Below are 19,160 nucleotides of genomic sequence, written 5' to 3'. Positions count from 1 at the left end.
GTGAACTGACTTCTCTAATGCCACCGAGCAAATTGAGACACGGGCCTTTTTTCCCAATAAAGAATTTTTGAAACTACATTTCCTACACTTGCTTTTCATTGTCAGACTCAACTGTCATATGCCTGCCTTGGTCCAGGGGCCACTCCATGGATCCAAAGGGTCCTAATCCTTCCCCTTGCTAGGAACCAGGATGATCATACATACCTGGGTCTCAGGAACATTGCTTTACCAACTGGCATGTTGGGCGAGGGAAGGAAGACAATTAAGATGTGAGGGATCCCTTTTCTAGCGAGCAAAGTGGAAAACAAGTGAGAGAACAAAAGGAAATAATAGAATTACTTTCAAATAGCCAAAGTAATTTTTCCTTTGTGAACCAACCACGACTTATTTTTAGCTCTAGTCAGCCTGCTTTCTTCCTGACCTCAAGCAAACTTCTGGATGGCAATGTATGTGTAAATAACTGCTACAATTCGTATCAACCCACGTCACACAAAATACTTGAGACTTGGACAGAATGTGATGGCTCCACTTTGTTGCTTCCCTACAATGATTCAAACCCCCTCCCCCAATTTTTTAATTCTTCTTTTGAATGGCTTATGTCAATACTTACATCCATTAGTGTTAATTCAGAACTGGCTTTATACAACTCCCAATAATATCCCAATCAGGAAGTGCCATCAATGGATACCAGAACTACTGGGGGAACAGAATATTTACATAATGCCAAAGTATCACCACATAAGCCACTTATTAAGAGAATTTTTTTTGTTAATCCTCACCCAAGGACATTTTTCCCATTAATATTTTTTTTGAGAGTGGAAGGGAGGGAAGAGAAAGGGGGGGAAGAGAAAGAGAAAAACATCAAGGTCAGAGAAACACATCGATTAGTTCAGGGATCGAACCTGCAACCCAGGTACATGTCTTTGGGAATCAAAGCCACAACCCTTCGGTACATGGGCCAGTGTTCTAACCACTGAACACACTGGCCAGGGCAAGAGACTTTTTTTTTTTTGCAAGAGGCTTTTTAAAAAGACACAACCAAACAAGAACCTTGACATTGGATCCTGGATCAAAAACAACACAAAAAAGTTGTCAAAGGGGAAATTGAAAATGGACTGGATATAAGATGATATGGACTTATAATTTACTTAGTGTAATGATACTGTGATTATGTAGAAGAATGCCCTTATTCTCAGGAGTGGCCACTGAAGTAAAGGGCAAAGTACTATGATATTTGCAACTTATTTTCAAATGGTTCACCAAAAAAGCACACAGGGATGCACAGATGTATGTTCGTCTAGACCAGGGGTGGGCAAACTTTTTGACTCGAGGGCCACAATGGGTTCTTAAACTGGACCGGAGGGCCGGAACAAAAGCATGGATGGAGTGTTTGTGTGAACTAATATAAATTCAAAGTAAACATCATTACATAAAAGGGTACGGTCTTTTTTTTGTTTTGTTTTATTCATTTCAAACGGGCCGGATACAGCCCGCGGGCCGTAGTTTGCCCACCCCTGGTCTAGACACACATATACATAATACACAAAAGGAAAGAAGAGAGATTAGATGATTGTGACTAAAAGTTATCAGTGAGTCTAGGTGAAGAATAAATGGGTATGCATTGTCCTTACAACTTTTCTGAAGGTTTGAAATTTTTCCAAAATAAAGTTGTGAGAGGTAATAATGTAAAACTGGCTTAATTTGGGAAGACGGCAATTCAGTTCACTCCCCTGCAAGGATGGGAACCCTTGAGCATTTCACACCTGGCAGGTCACTGGGGTCACTGCTCTGGATTTCTAATTTGGGGAAAGAGAAGATGGGCGAGAAGAAATGAAACAGTGACTGAGGCTTAATCTGAGGCAAGGAATTGAAAGATGTAAATCAGTACAACGTAGAATAAAAATACTATGTGAAGACTTTAAACCATATTAAGAAGTGTCACGTCATCCCAAGACGAGCAAGACTGGGGGTAGAACTAAGGGGTTCCTATAGGTCCAGAAACACAGTTGAAGCTGGATATAAGCTCATATAGGCCCAACCAAGTTACCCCTGGGGATTCATTTGCCATTATTGCTCTTCAAAAGGAATGTAGAAACCAGATAGATCCGAGGGAAGATGGATAAGGATGACTCAAGGGACGATAGGTAGATTCCAGGAGGAAGGTGAAATTAATTAGAATTTATCAGTCTTCTGTGTGGGTGCAAAAATAAAGTGTAGTAAAAAGACTTTAATTAGGAGACTCTAGCGAGGTAAAAGGAAGAAGTTGCTCATCAGAGCTGAATGAGGGCGATTGCAGCATCTACTAAAGAACTCCAGGAAGAGATAATTATATGCTTCCAGATGTCTCAGTGTTCACCCCGGAAGGCAGTATGTTACATCAGAACAGTCTGAGGCTCCACTAGTTCTAGAATTCCCCAACCATGAAAGGGTGAATAAGAGAGGCTTCTTGACCAAATCAGCTCAATTGAAAGCTCAGAGGTCATGTTACTACCTGGGGCAAAATAAGTTAAAGAGAGAAAAAAGGCACAAAGTCAAAGGGAGACTTGCCTTACCTAGGCTGGTCAGACAGCTGTGTTGTGGGCTCCCAGATGATCTCTCCCACCTCCTCCCCCCAGCAGAAGATTATAAATAGCACGCAATTTACCTATGGCAAGCCACAAGCAGGTCTGGTCACATGACTGGATGAGCTGGCGTAAACACCCCGTAGACATCAGCGCTCAGAGGGCAGGTTTGCTCACTGGCTACACCTCATTAGTCTGGAATCTGTCAGGACCTCTGCTTTTATCCCTGGTTCATTTTGCTGGGGTGGGGCAGCGGGGAGCAGGGCTATAGGGAGCAATTGCTCAGTTATGTTCCTCAGGGCCAGGAAGGTACAGTCACAGAATTTGCTTTGCCTAAAGGGTCTAAAATCCTCTTAGTCATTCTGCTCAACCCTCACAGCCTTGAAAAGCTATGTGGGCCTGAGTCCCACCAGTAGAAAGTCTTCTCTGGTGATCTCCATCTCCTTACTCAAGTTCTAGTCTGTGTGCCCAGCTTCAGCGAGGAGATACCCGAGACCACGACACCCCATCTAGTGGTTCCCCAACTGGCCTTGGACATTCTGGAACTGACCCAGCCTAACCTCAACTCAGTGGCAAACTCCCAGACTGTGTCTACAGGTGGAAAACCCCCAAAGTGTGCTGGGCAACCTTCCAGGTCAGCCCCTGCTCTGACGCCCCGGTTTTGCCAGTTGCTCAGATCTCCTAAGGGAGGCTCAAAGGTTGCGTAGAGCCTCCAGGGTAACCCTAGCCTGAAAAGCAAGATTAGATGGCCCTCCAGAAAGAACCCTGACAGGTCTGCCACTGGCAAAATCTATCCTAATATCAGCACATGCCTGACCACTGATGACTTCATAGCAGAAGGATGCTGGTCAGCTCACCTCACCCCGTGGGCTTCCAGTCACTGAAGGTAAGTGACACCATCTTCCCTGTAAAAGATGGGCTTTGTATCTGGTTAAGCCACGAGCTGCTTAACAGTAATGCCATTTTCTTTTATGAGTCTTATCCTCCTGATGCAAAAGGGAAGCAGTTAGGAATGTTAATTACCAAGGCGTCCTATCCATGTCTCTAAGAACTGAAAGGAAAAGGCTCAGTTGTCCCGGTCCCTTCTAAGCAGGCAGCTGTGGCCATTCGCGCAGCTGCTCCAACGCAGACTTCTAAGCTGCAGACAACCCACTGGGTGGTTCTTTTTTGCATCGTGCCCTCATTCTGGATGCCCATCCACCCAGCACTGATTTTGGGTAGACAGAGCCAAGAAGAATCAGAGAATAATGGGGAGCAGATAGAACTTAGTAACTGCCTAAGTATGTAAGCTGGGTAATAATACAGTAAATGCTCATGGGTCTATTTTACATAACTGGCTGGAGCCCATGAAAAAAAAACCCTTTGATGCCAACTGAACCACAGTCTCACGGCTCTAGGGTAGCTGCAGGGAGACATTCCAGATAAAGGACACACATGAACGCTAGAGACTTTTTAAAACCTGTTTTTTCTACATAGGACTCATTTACTTACCCCAATTCTGGAAAACTAGGGGAAGTATCAGCAAGTAAAAATGTCAGGGATAATGCAAGTGCCTTCATGGAGCACTGATGGACGTATACACTGTGGTTTGGTGTCAGAGTAGCGGGGCGGGAAATAAAGATCAGTGTCTGAACTCTAACTCCTTCTGCTTAGCAGTAATCATCAGATCCACCCCTCCTTAGGTCAGGTGGTATGTGGAAGGTTTCACTGACCAAGAGCGAAACCTCCCTTTGTGTTTGAAGTTGTAACTCCTGTCCACTTGGTAAGGCATTCTGTGGTAAGCCATACAGATGCGCTCTCTCAGGTTCCTGTACATTCAGAAGACAGTTGGTACAATAAACCGACTGGTACACAGCTGAGGAAGCTATCTGGCTCAGGCCCATAACCTGGCATCGCTTTCTAAACCAAATTCAACTCTTTCCCCCTCAGAACCTTACTATAAAAATGCAAAGTGGTGCCCTAGGTCATTTGGCTCAGTGGATAGAGCAGGGGTGGGCAAACTTTTTGACTCGAGGGCCACAATGGGTTCTCAAACTGGACCGGAGGGCCGGAACAAAAGCATGGATGGAGTGTTTGTGTGAACTAATATAAATTCAAAGTAAACATCATTACATAAAAGGGTACGGTCTTTTTTTTTTTTTAGTTTTATTCATTTCAAACGGGCCGGATCCGGCCCGCGGGCCGTAGTTTGCCGATGGCTGTGATAGAGCATTGGCCTGCAGACTGCAGGGTCCCGGGTTTGATTCCCAGTCAAGGGCACATGCCCGAGTTGCAGGCTCGATCCCCAGTAGGGGGCATGCAGGAGGCAGCCGATCAATGATTCTCTCTCATCACTGATGTTTCTATATCTCTCTCCCTCTCCCTTCCTCTCTGAAATCAATAAAATTTAAAAAAAAAAAAAAGCGAAGTGGTATACTCCGTGGCTCTGGTGCAAGAGGGCCTTCTGATTTCATGTATTTTATTTAAAAAGTAGAGTGAGGAGCACAATAAGAGTGTTTCTTAGAGTAAGAAAAGTTTCCTCGTAGAAAGTCCTGGACACCCTGAATATGCTCCGTGAGTGTCCGCAGACTGCTGTGACCCTAGCGATCCCTCTGCTGGGTCAACGTGGGGAATGGACTGGGCTCGGACACACAGCAGCAGGCACCCAACCCTGTTCAGCTTGATTATTAAGAAAAAGATGAAATCTCCTGAGAGGTGACCTACTATAACTGTCAATTCATGGGCCCAAATCTGCCTCTGCCCCAATGGGCTACATGAACTTAGATGAGTCACTGATTTCCGTCTGTTAAATGGGAAGAACAGGAGATGGCATGAGGATGGTAGAAGAAAGCTTCTCCCAGGGTACAAATTGGTCTGGTATATATTCATTTTTTACTTGGAAATGATTTCAAAATTATAGATGCAAGAACAAGAATACACAGAACACCCATATAACCTTTACCCAGATCCGCCTATTGTTAAATATTTGCCCCACTTGCTTTATCATGTGCTTTCTTTCACGTGTACTTTTTCTCACATACGTATATACTCTTCCACATTCACACTCGACACACACACATTTACACCCAAAATACATTCAGATAAACACATGCCACCCTTTGTTGGGGTTCTGTGTGGTGTTTTATTTGAAAACAACAAGGAAGTATCAGAGGGTCTGGAGGTTCAAGATGAAGAGAAAGCAAAAGAGGCCTTGCTATCTGATGCTTCCACAGCTCTGCTCCTTCTCCCTCCCTCCAATGCAAACAGCAAGCTCTCAAGTGTTCTGCTTAGAGATGAACTATGAGTGGACTGGGACCAGAAAAAGTACTTGTTACAGAAGATAGTTGGTTACTCTTATCTTTTTCTTTAAACAACAAAAACCACAAAAAACAACCACAAAACATTTATATAAACCATGAAAATAGCTTTATTATATAAAATAATATTTATAATGTTTGTTTACAATGGGATTTTATTTTATAAAGTTGGGAAGTAACTGGGAAAGAAAGGTTCCACATAAGCATATGGTTATTAGAACATTCAAGAATTCTACATAGAATCTGGTTTTGTAAGAGAAGTAAGGAGGTAAGACCGCCCATAACCCTGTCGGGAGGGCTAGGTAACCTCTATGAAGCAGGCCAGGCAATTCTCCATGAGACCAAGCCCCTAGACCGGCAGTTCTCAACCTGTGGGTCACGACTCCTTTGAGGGTCGAACGACCCTTTCATTGGGGTCGCTTAAGACCATCGGAAAACACATGTATAATTACATATTGTTTTTGTAATGAATCACTATGCTTTAATTATGTTCAGTTTGTAACAATGAAACTGGGGGTCACCACAACATGAGGAACTGTATTAAAGGGTCGCGGCATGAGGAAGGTTGAGAACCACTGCCCTAGATGGACTTCCTCCCGAATTCAAGTCCCCAATGTTCCCCTTACTGGGCACATGCTTGTCTCAGAAAGGCAGTCATGTATCACAATGACTCCAGTCCAGTTAACCTAAAGCTAGGAGAGGGAGGCCTGCTGAGGTGGAGCACAGCAGGGGCGTTGGGGGAAGGTGTGCACCAGGGTTTTCCTACACAGAGGACTAAGTTGTCATCATGAGGGAATGTCACCTGCACCTACCCTCAACCATAGGAATGCACCACCCACATTTATCCCTAGTTGTTTTTATGGGTTCCATATAGTCACAGATAAGAAAATCTCCATATGACCCCAAGCTTTGGAACAATGATCATGACCCCTTAGACCAGTGGTTCTCAACCTTCTGGCCCTTTAAAAACAGTTCCTCATGTTGTGACCGCCAACCATAAAATGATTTTCGTTGCTACTTCATCACTGTCATGTTGCTACTGTTATGAATCATAATGTAAATATCTGATATGCAGGATGGTCTTAGGCGACCCCTGTGAAAGGGTCGTTCGACTGCCAAAGGGGTCTCGACCCACAGGTTGAGAACCGCTGCCTTAGACGCTTAGAGGCAGGAAAACCCCGCCTGTCTCCTGGGCCCTGCCTGTCTCTGGTGAGCTTCTGATTCAACATGGAAATTGCCTATCTCCAACCAGTTGGAAACACTCAAAAGCCACCACCATATCACACACATAATGGAATAATCACCACCTTCCAATTAGCCACACCAAGTAGTCAGTCACTTAGGGGGTGTTAAAGGAACAAACTTCTCTACAGCCGGTTTTCCTTCCCAATGCCTTTTAGCTTCTGGAACACAGGTATACAAGCAGAAGGGAATAAAGACTGGGCATGTGCCGGCAGACAGCAGAGCATGCCAGCTGGCGTGGAAACTGATAACAGGCTGTTCAGACTTTGTAGGAAGAGCCCTGGGATCAGGAGCAAAAGGGCTTTCTTAGTCCCATGGCGGGCAAGTCACTTCCTTTCTGGGCCTCAGTTTCCTTATCGGCAAACACAACTAAATGCCACCTGCACCCGAAGGATTGTCGTGTGGATGGCTGAGTGAGAAGCATTCCAGAGCACCGAGTATGAGCAACAAAGAGCTCAGCAAATGGTCCACATTGTCAAAACTAACGATCTATACTCTCCAGTTCCCTGAAAATATAGATGCATTTGGGCGCCTACCAGAGTTGGGATTCCAAACTCTTCCTGTCCACAAGGCACCTGTTTTAGTCTTCTTCTGTGAACACAGAGCTACCCAGGAATTCGATTCTAATAAGGAACAGTCCAGGTGCTGCTCTCAGCATAAAGATGTGCACGTACGCATGGATGTGACTCATATCGCCCTCCTCTCCCCAATCTCTCAATCCAGACTACGTAATTCTGTGAGAGCTCTCTGGCTGCATCCCCTCTGTCATGCCAAATGCGACTCCACCCTCCACCCCACTGTGTATGTCCTATCTGATGGGCAAGAATTACAAAGACAATCCCAAGCAGGGGCCATGCGGCAGGTTTTCAGCCAGCTTGCAGGTGTGGGGCAGGGAGCGCACGTGTTATCAACGGAGGTTCTCTCAAAGCTGTGTGGGCGATCAAACATGCACAGAGCACAGAAAACCCTTAAAGGGGAGGCAGTGTGTGGGGAAGAGGAGGTTAAGGGAAGCTGCCTTTGTTTCTCCCCAATCACATTTTCACTCTTTTCGGTTACCCCCCATGGAGCAGGTTTAGACCATTTTGACTGCACCCCAGGCCCGTGGTCTACAACTTTAAAGGCAGGGGAACACAGACTCCACGGATGACAGTGTTTGTGCCCAGGGGTTGGGGAATGATAATGAGCATCTCTTTCCAGCATTTCCCCTCATGGCTAGGGAAGAAAAGGAGAAACAGCAGTGCTTTGTATCACAGGATGGCACCTGGCCCGGGAGAGGGGGCTTCCAGCCTGATCACACCTCGGAAGACACCCTAGGAGCCAAGAGACAACTCCGCTCCCTGGCCTCTCACCCATATCCACATCTAAGCCTAAAGCCAGGTAGTCTGGCTTTTTTACAAAATCCTAAACATTGGCTGTTTCCATGGATCAACCTGGTAACTAACTACCCAAGTCACCCTCTGGCTTTAAGTGTGTGGGGAAGAGAGTCTACAGGCCTAGCAATGACATCCATGGAAATGCCACATCTTTGCCACCAGCTGGACTTCAAGCCCAATGACCAGGATGAATAGGAGAACAGTGATTGAGAGATTGAGAGAGAGAGAGAGAGAGAGAGAGAGAGAGAGAGAGAGAACTAACACTTGGGGGTTGGGGAGCTTATAAGTAGCTGAAGAGAGGTGTTATAAAGGGGCATAGTGTATGGGGACCAGAAGTGGGAAAAACCACTTCAAGTGAGCCTGGGGGAAGTGTGGCTCACTCTCCCCACCCCTGTTGCCTTTCCAGCAACTCAATCCAACAAGTATTTATTGAGCACGGCACTCCCCATCTGCCCTCACCCTCCCTCTGCAAAAACACTCAAATCTGTTCAAGCTGCAGGGTGAGTTCCATTGCACTTGAACTTGAAACATGAGGTGCCTACCTTTTAAAAAGGCAGGCACACAATTTCTAGCACGAGGCAGAAAGGACTAAAGTGATTTGGGAAAGTTAAGGAATACAGCTGATCAGACAAGGCCACATCAATGCCACTTCTGAAAGGAAAGGGAGAATAAAAACTTAACCCTGGAGAGAACAATATGATGTCCAATAAAAATAAAAAAAAGCCTACTCAAACCCTAGTAATTCCCTAATTAAGCCCACCTAACACTGAATACGGTATTCCTTCATCCTATGTGACCTCCAGCTTGAATTTATACTTTATTCACCTGTGGACATGTCAGTTATTTGCTTTTAGAATTGTATATTTAATGCTACCATTGCCTCTCAAGGAGGTTAGACCTCAAGGCTCTCCTGCATGTTTCCATTTAGGATCAGATGATAGGTTATTCAGGTGGCAGAACTAGTAGTAGACTAGACTATACTTGTTAACATAGTCCCCCCTCCAAAAACCACCCACCACTCACAAAATAGGGAGCACAAGGTCAAAGAAGAGGCATCCCAAACTTACAACTCTGCATTGCCAAACACTGTGCATTCTCTAAGAAGTCATAGTCAGTCACCCCTGAGAGGAATCTCTCCCCCCCCCCCCCGGCCCCCCACCCAATCATAGGCCTGCTGCTTCAGATCAACCAAAACCTCCTGAGGAGTCTTCCCAGGCCTCCCCCAACCTCCACCCCTTTTATTAGGGAGCTGGAAAACTGCTAACGTGCAGGCAGGGCTGAGCCCACGGCACTCTATCCACCCCCAGTGTCAGCTGTCTGTGGCTCGTGAGCAGGGCAGCGTGAATGTCTGTACACAGCCCCGACTGCAGCTCCAGGTTCCCCAGGGGCTGGAGTTAAAAGTTTTCCTATTATGAAATACTTTGATAGCATTCTTTTAGTCTGTTAAAGCTACCCTTGATTGGCTGTGGTGCTCCCACACAGCAAAAGTCAATTGAGGCTTATTCAAGCCTGAGGATAAACATTTAAATGACTCCAAGCTGGGCATTCAGCTTTGTAGTGACCCCAGCAACAGTGTGGAGGAGAAAGCAAAGTGCCAGTTTTCAAAACCAGGAGGTTTGGTGGGGACCAGGAGCTGGAGGCCTGAGAATGAACAGCTAGCTGTACAGAACTCCCACCTTACAGCTATTCCCACCAACAGCCCCTTCCCAAGTTCCCCACGACTGGAGAGGACCTGGAGGTCAGCGTTTGTTTTTGGCCTGACAGTGTGAATAGATCTGGCTAATGTTTGGTTAATTCATAACCCTGCAAACCAAATAACGGGAGCCCTCTGTGAAGATTCCGTTCAGGCAGACGTAGGAAGTTATCAGCGTTCCCACCCATCTTTCCTCCACCCCCACCCTTCCCTGCGCCCTCTTCTATTCACTCAGAGGGAAGTAAAACTCACTCACCCACGAAGAGATTGTCCACTCTCACTAAACTAACTTGCTGGTGGTCACCCACCTTGACTCTGAACTGGGAAGGAAACACAAAGATTTTCCCTTCCAGCCCCTTAAGAAGGCTCCAAACTGCCTGTGGAATAAGAGTAAGCCCAGGTAAGTCTAGTAAAGCATGTGAGCTAGTGTCAAATAGCATCTCTATATATAAAAGCCTAAGCGACCAAACCACTGGTTGACCGGTTGCTATGACGTGCAATGACCACCAGGGGACAGACGCTCAACACACATGATCGGGCTTCTCCTGTCTGGATTGGGCCTGCAGGGATCAGGCCAAAACAGGCTATCCGACATCCCCCAAGGGGTCTTGGATTGCGAGAGGGCACAGGCTAGGCCAAGGGTCGCCACTGGTGTACGAATTCGTTCACCAGGCATCTAGTTTGATATATAGTGTCAATAAGAACTCAAAACCAGACCTGTCCGTGGAACATGTCACACCCTAAAGTTGAATCCTTTGGCACAAAGGCTCTCCCTGAGAGCTCTAAGAATCCAGGGGAGGAAGCTCAATTTCTAACATTTCAATTAAAATCAAGAGATAGTGTGGCCTTGGTGCCCATCATACTATTCAGTATAAAATAGCAGAAAATGCAGGGTAAGTGATTGCCCACCAATCACTTTGGCAATACTCATTTTTTGCAATCCTGCTTCAAATGTTCTGGAGATCTATCTATATCTGGAACCAGAGAGAATGATATCTTCTTACCACACCCCACTGTTGTTTTCACCTATCCTCCACAGACCTCAAATGGTTGAAATATCCTAGTTCTACATTACATAAGTGGAGAACTTCCATCCTATACAATAAAGGCCTAATATGCAAATTGTCCCCTCGGGTGGTCGTTCAATAGGGAGACAGGGAGTTTGACCACTCGCTATGACATGTGCTGACCACCAGGGGGCAGCGGAGAACATGGTGGGCATTGGCAACACAGTGCTGGCAGCGGTCGGCAGTGAAGGCACTGCTGGCCCTGATGAGAGCGGGACCACAGTGGGATGGTGGAGCAGGTGAGTGGGTGGCGCCAGGCTAAGACGGGTGCGAGCAGGGGCCCAGGTGCTGCCCAGGGCCCAGAGATCAGCTGGGACTTTCCCTTCCACACCAGACGCTTGCGCTTTGATTGCTGGCCAGGCCTAGGGACCTGATGTGCACGAATTTCATGTATATAATTTTCTTTCTAAAATACTGAAGAACACATGGACCCAGTCCTTTAGGTACCAAGGGATAAAGCAGATAGGTACTGTGGCCCCCAATTTCAAGAATGCCCTTGCTGATAATATTTAAGAGTCAGATTATTTCAGTAGTGCATTTTGCTGACCAGGTGCCTGGTACCAGCAAAACCGTCAAAAGCAAGTTCGCAGTATCAGGCTGGGAAGTGCCTGGTGGTTAATACTTCCCAAACAGAAGGTACTTCACTCACAGGGTTTTAAAGAATAATTGCAGCTCTTAAAAGAGGTAAAGAAACTGCACCCCCAAGCTTCATTACAGCAAGATGGCTCTTTGGCATAGAAGAGTTGCATTCTATTCTAATCTCCAGGCTGTTTCTGGCATCAGGGTCCAAAAGGACCATGGTTTGATGAGGGCTTCCATCCAGGCTCTACCATAAGCAACCTCCTTTATGAGGTTCCACACCTATCTAAACACCCATCCCCCAAAAACTAAGTTTTCAAAGCATTTCAAGGAAAAACGTTTAATAATTACCAACAGCATTGCTGATAACAATGCTGCCTTATATTCATTGAAACGGCCATCTTGGAAAACCTTTAAAATAAACCCTTCCTATGTCCCTGTGGGGAAGCCAGTATTTTAGGGCAGCCGTTGACTACTGCCAGCTCACAATGATCTGTTCAGAAAAATAAAAGGTAACAAGAAAAATCCAAAACAGGAGATAAGCTTAAAGTAATTTCCATCTGATTTTAAAATGTGCTCACTGCAGTTGTGAGTTGTTAGGTTTGCAGGGCGGGTAAGTGGGAAGGGGCACACATTTGCCTAACAGTTAAGCTTTTATGTAAATCCAGATTAGTTTATGTCTATTGAACATATGCCACCTGAAAACAGTGGGGGTGGGCAGCCTGGATTCACATGTGCTGATCTTCCACAAAGATGGAGGACTGGAAGCTGATAACCCCTTTTGCTTTACCCCTAAAATACGTGTGGGGACACAGGCTTGTTAAGGAGGTGGGTATCACACACGTTTGAAACTGATCTTTATACAGGAATAATGGTGAGGAACACTGTTTAAGACAAAGATAGGCTCACTTTTTCTATTAGAGTGCCAAGTGGTAGTAAATATTTTTGTCTTGCAGGCCAAATGGTCTATATCACAACTACTCAACGCTGTCATGGTTGTGCAAAAGCAGCCACAGACAATACCTAACTGAAGGAGCATGACTGTATTCTGTAAAACATTATTTACAAAAGCAGGCAGAGACCTGGACTTAGCCTGTAGGCCCTGATTGCCAACCTCTGGTTTAAGAAGGTCTGGTGGGCAGAGGAGGTACAGAGGCAGCATTTGGCTTCTCCAGCACCCGCCTGGGGCTAGCCCATTGGAGAAGAGTTTGCAAGGCTGGATTAAACATTAGCTTCATTCTAAGGCTATGGAGACAGACACATAACAGGATAAGACTGCAACCCCAAACAATTTTACCTCTTAGTGCCATTTTGTCCATCATCATTGGTCCTGGAAGAACATAAACATTAACAGCTTCCAAGAGACATACGGCACAGAGGATAATTTAATTAAAGGAGGAATTTCAGTAAGAAATTTATCCTGGGTTTCTATTACCCACTAGTGGCTCTTAGCTTTCTTAGAGTTGACCTTTATTGTTCCCTCTACTCTCTTCTGCCTTCCACATCCCTAGCCCAGGCTCATAAAATGAAGCCATTCCTTACTTTATGAAGACATCCCTTGTGGATGAATGGTCACAGAAGGTAAATCCTGCTCTTTACATCATAACTTTTTTACAAGGTCTAATATATCTTGTCAAGAACACAACAGGGTGTGCGGTGGAGAGATAACTGCAGGGTGCCGAGCACTACATCCCTCCGAGATGGGAAACAGAAACGGTGACGACACTTAATTGTTCCTGAAACCCAGTCCCCGCTCACCTGCCTTTTTAAACAGCTGGGTTTCAGAGCCGCTTTAAAAAGCTCATTTTAAAAGATGAGGGAATGGAAGTGCAAAGGGAGGCCCTGAAATTCTGAAACCTGCAGTACTGGTTTCAGACCAATATGGGTTTGCTCTTTGAAGCCTGAAAAGGCAATGGGGCTCTGGCCAACAGTGCTCTCACCTTGGCTAGGTGGAAAGAATAACAATATAAGTAGCAGTAAACACTGTTATAGCACCTTCTATGGGACAAGCACTGTTCTAAGCACTTTGTACCTATTACCTCATATGATTCTCAGGATGCTGATAGTATTATTCACATTTTGCAGATGTGGAAATTGAGGCACAACAGTTAAGTAACTCCCTCTAAACCACACAGCGAGTAAGTAGCAGAACCTGGATTCAAAACCCAGGCATTCTGGCACCCAAAGCCGTTCTCTTAAGGGTTTATGACTGCAAGATGTTTCCTTCTAGCACATATGGCCTACAGAAAACCACTTCTACCACTTCTCAAGGCCAAAGAATGGAAACAATCTGAACACACATAAAGGTTAAATTTAACATGCAAAAAACCTGATGTACTCCCAAACCAAAGGCCAGGTACATTCCCTTAATGTCTGGCCACAAAGGAGTCCTCAGACTCAGGCCGCTCTTTCCCTCTTCTATCTTTCCTCTCTCCTACCTCACTGAAAACCTACAAATAATCCTACTGCACACTAAGTAAGCACTTTATTAATGCCTCTGGGATATCAATAGGTGAAGAAATAATCCATCAGCCCAATCCCCATGCAAAAGACCACCCACCTTGTCCTAAATAATTTGACAGGTAATGCAGAATCTAGTTCCCTATGTTTTTACCAGTGTCTTCGAGCCCCCGGCCCTATAAAAGGTACAGGTCATGTAAAGAACCCAGTCATCCAAACCTACACTCATCTCCTTTCCACAGCATTCGCCAGTGTTTGTCTTTTTAATATAAGGCTATGGTAGACACAGAATAACTGCTCTTAAAGTATTACTGCTAATCAATTTCTAGCTAGTACACAGGCAGGCTTTCTATTGATTTCTACTAAAAGTGACTAAGGTTCTGGTGCTGGCTGTTACACCAAGTTCCCTGGACTCCAAGGAAGCCTAAACAAAACCAACAGGTTTGTAGTCTTGTGGTTTACTTTACAGCTCATGATAGGCATGAGTTTGTCTGAGCATTGCTTTGCTCTACACCACCAGATTCTAGGCATACTTTTACTAGTTGGTCACCATCTTGCTACCAGATTTGACCAAGTTTCTGCATTCCAAGATGCAATGCTAACATTTACAGTGAGGTCCGGATAGACTTGGCTTTCTACTTCAGAGACCTCTTAATCTCATTCTTACCTAGAAGGCAGGGTAGCAGCTATGCTTTCAGGAGGGGGATGTGTAGGTATTAAGCTCAAGAAACTCTGGTTAGAGAATGTCATTAACAGTTAGATGGCAGAGACCATGACTTTTGTACATTTGGTACACTCTGGGGCTTTGGAAGTGTGCAGTGATCTCTTCACATATGGTGTGAATCACATGCAAGCCTCACTTTCAACTTATTGCCAACTTCTTCATGCAAGTAGGTGCCTTTTCCTATTCCTAACTGACTGCATTGGGGGGAAGGGGGGGGGCCATCACAGCTTGAGTGTCAAAGTCAGGTAAGCTTACCCCCGCTAGTTTCCCCACACCAACATCAAGCTGCTAGTAAGACACCGGTTCAGTGCTGCTCAGAAAGTGGGGTATTTGCCACAGTGTACTTGATTGTAGCCCTCACCCCACTGCCACGTTGGCTGACAATGCCCAGGACAAAACGGCCTTAGTGGGGGGAGGGGGAAAAGACCGGGGGGAGGGGGCGGGCGGCACGGCGGGACTGCCCAGGTCTCTCCACACACACACACACACACACACACACACACACACACACGATGGCTGGGATGAGACAGCCATACGAAGCAGGTCTATGATCTGGGGACATACAACTTGTGGGACGACAGGAATTTGGGGAATCGGAGCGGAGCGTTTGCACTGTAGTCAAAGCCATAAAACTAACTTACTCCAACGACTCAGATGAAATCAGCTCCAGGAGGTGGCCGACAGGGAAACGCACGAGAAGCGGGAGGAAAGGAACCAGAGCTGTAGAGCGGGACCAAACTCAAGTCGAAGTAACACATGGCTCCAAAAGGACTCTCCTCCATGCCCTTCCCCCTCCGCGTGCACACGTCCAGCGCCCACCCTGCCCAGGGCGCCCCCATCAGGCGCCACTCACTCCTTCCTCACGCCTCGCTGCTACCCCGGCATCTTCCACTCACCCCCACACGACACTTCTGCCACTTTTCGGTTACGCCCCCAAAGCCAGCCTCCATCTGCCAGGTCCCTCCCCTCAGCTCCCGGCCCCGACACCCGGCACACTGTCCCAGCGGTGCACCCCGAGTTCACGACTCCCCGCGCTCGCTCCCGCCGCCCTCTGAGACTTTGCACGACCCCGTTTCTCTCCCCTCGCCCCTGGCCACTTTTTCCTCACACTTCTTCCCACACCCCCTCCCCCCACCACGCGCCCCCCTCCCCCAACGGCTCCTCCCCCGGCACCCGCTCCAGGCCCAGCTCACCTGCGGGGCCACCCCCGTCCCGGCGCTGGTGCGGCTGCTGCAGCTGGAAGGGGACCGTGGCCCTGAGCGGCTGCAGCCCAGCCCGGGGGGAGCCGGCGGGGGCTGGGGGAGAGCAGCCCCGCCGGAGTCCTCCCGACCCTCCGCGCCCCGGCCCCCAGGCACCTCCGCCTCTGCCGCCCGCTGCGGCCCCCGCCATTGCCCGCCCGCCCGCCTGCCTCGGCCCCACAGCGAGCCCCACACAGCCCCCAACCCCCGTTGCGGCTGCTTATCTGCCCTACGAGGCAGAGACCGGCCCCTTCAACCCAGAGCTCTCATTGGCCTACGGATTCCCAGGCCTCTCCTCCCAACCAATCCTCGGCTTGATCATCCCTTCCCAGAGGGTAATTGGTTAATATGCCTAGCGATCCGACCCCAAACCCCACCCCCATCCCACCCCCGCCTGCTTTCGCATGTCCGAAGGACCACTGATTGGCCTACGCAGAAGAGGGCTGGTTCTCCAGCGCCCCCAATGAGAAGACGCAGAAAAGGGGAGCGTCACACCCAGTCCCAGGTAGTATGCAAATACGGTGTCACGTGACGTCAGACTGAGCGGGGCGGGGCCAGGCGTAAGATGGAATCAGGCATTGAAATCATCACGGGGGGTAGGGAAGAGTGTCAAACTTTCAGCAGTTGAGTGAGTCCTGGCAAGCATCAAGAAAGCGATACCTTAAAAGAGCATTACTTTTAGTTTAATCTAAAAACATTAGTTTTGAGCCCTCAGGATCTCAGTGGTGTTTTCAACTCCAAAGTCTACAAATTAATGCAAAGTTTGCATACATTTGCATGCGATTTGCGTTATATTCGTGCACTTAATGGCTACCGTGCCTCATGTGACACCCACATTTGTCTTTCTCCACGTTTCCAAGTTCGTACTTGGTGTTGGTCCTACCTAAACACACACACACACACACACACACACACACACACACACAAACTGCTAGCCTGTAAATTAAATTGAGACTATAAAGAAGCAGGAATTTCTCTTTAGAGTCGTCCATTTCAAATCTAGCTCAGCTGAGTGGAAGGAACAAAGTGACTGAAAAACTTGCCCAAATTTGCACAGCGACTCCATTCTAAATCCTGGTCTTCTCATTTTAAAGCTCTCTGACCTACAAGTCAAAATGAGAATAGATAGTCCTCAAAGAGAATAAATGCCGTTGTAAAAATCACATGTTAGGCTATATATGAAGACATTTGAGAAAGAAAACAGCATTTGAGTCACTATTAAAATTACTCTTCAAAAGAAAAAAATTATTACCCTTGATATTTATTAACCATGTTCTATATATAGAAAAAGCAAAAGACAATCAACCCTGGATTGTCTGCGGTAAGGGACCATCCAAGTAATTGGACAATTCCCTCCAGATTTATATTTAGCTATGAACTCTAATTTTGATCTTGCTACAAATTTATCTTTCTATTTTTGTTTTTGCCCAGTTTAATGTTAAAATAAAGATATTCCCTGAAGCTATACTAACTAATCAAGGAAGAGGAGGTAATCTGGGAGCATGCTGCAAGGCAAGAAGAGGTCACTCTGGGATTAAATATTAAAACAGATAATACCCAAAGTGGAAATTCAAGAGTTGGTTGAATATTAAAATCAGTCTACATACTGAGGCAATGGAACATCCTGAAGGAAGGTTTTCTTTGCAGAGTGTACTCTTGTAGGTTTGAAGGACTTACTTCAAGATCTGACATGTGAAATCTTTCTATATTGACTGGGAAATGTTGTATTCCTTTTCCATGAAGAAGACAACTTTACCAAAGGCAGATAGGAAAGAACACAAACTGATGAACTGTTAGGGCATTCTTTTGCCCTAACTGGTTTGGCTCAGTGGATGGAGCGTCAGCCTGCGGACTGAAGGGTCCCGGGTTCGATTCCGGTCAAGGGCATGTACCTTGGTTGCGGGCACATCCCCATTGGGGGGTGTGCAGGAGGCAGCTGATTGATGTTTCTCTCTCATCAATGTTTCTAACTGTCTATCCCTCTCCCTTCCTCTCTGTAAAAAATCAATAATATATATATATTTTTAAAAACTCATTCTTTATAAATTTAACTCAGTTTTTTAGAAAATCTTCCAATTTAGCCCAGCCAGTGTGGGTCAGTGGTTGAGTGTCAGCCCATGAACTAGGAGGTCAGGGTTCAATTCCAGGTCAGGGCACATGTCCAGGGTTTTGGGCTCAATCCCCAGTGGGGGATGTGCAGGAGGCAGCCATTGATGTTTCTCACAGATGTTTCTCTCTATCCCTCTCCCTTCCTCTCTCTAAAATCAATTTAAACAATTTTTAAATTTTCCAATTTATAACATTCCTCAATTCTAATTAGCTCAAAGTTTATATATATCCTCATGACAATCTGGAAAAAGAAAAGCATGGATTCTTATTATGGTGCAAGTAAGAACCCTGGGGCCCAAAACGGTTAAGTACTTTTGATTCTTAGTTCATGTCTCTATGAGACTTGTTTGACCACCCTGCCTCACATCTTCATTAATCACAGTAATGGTGGCATCTAACATTCATTGAGTCCCTTTTTCCATGCCAGGTACATGTTAAGCACTGTGCATACTTTATATCATTTAACACTCATGACCACACCTATGAGTATTATTTCCTCTTCACTGAGGCTTCGGAAAGAAATAACATGCCCAAGCCTGGCTGGGTAAGAGCATCGTCCTGATATGCCAAGGTGAGGGGTTCAATTGATGCCCAGCCAGGGCACGTTCAAGAATCAACCAATAAATGCATAAATAAGTGGAACAACAAATATCTCTCTATCTCTCTTTACCTCTCTCTCTCCACTTCCTCCCCCCCTCCTCTCCTTCCCCCCCCTCTCTCTAAAATCAATATTTTTTTAAAGAAAAGAAATAATATGCCCAAGGTTACTCCAACATCCTGACTCCAGAGCTGAACTCCTTTATCTCTATTCTTGTAAA

General features: G+C 46.2%; 1 protein-coding gene across 1 annotated transcript in view; it reads right to left on the bottom strand.

Moving 5' to 3' along the window:
* Positions 1–16,384, bottom strand: part of FAM117A (family with sequence similarity 117 member A) — a gene marked incomplete at its 5' end in the record, with an annotated part of 40,851 nt that extends 24,467 nt beyond the window's left edge. The window contains one exon of the mRNA XM_081109704.1: positions 16,189–16,384. Coding sequence (XP_080965830.1) covers positions 16,189–16,384 — 196 coding nt within the window. The remainder of the gene's footprint in view (positions 1–16,188) is intronic.
* Positions 16,385–19,160: the final 2,776 nt, after the last annotated feature.

Source organism: Myotis nattereri (assembly GCF_964212035.1).
Source record: "Myotis nattereri genome assembly, chromosome: 16".
NCBI lineage: Eukaryota > Metazoa > Chordata > Mammalia > Chiroptera > Vespertilionidae > Myotis > Myotis nattereri.
The sequence above is the reverse complement of the archived record's forward strand: the minus strand, read 5'-3'. Positions and strand labels throughout refer to the sequence as shown.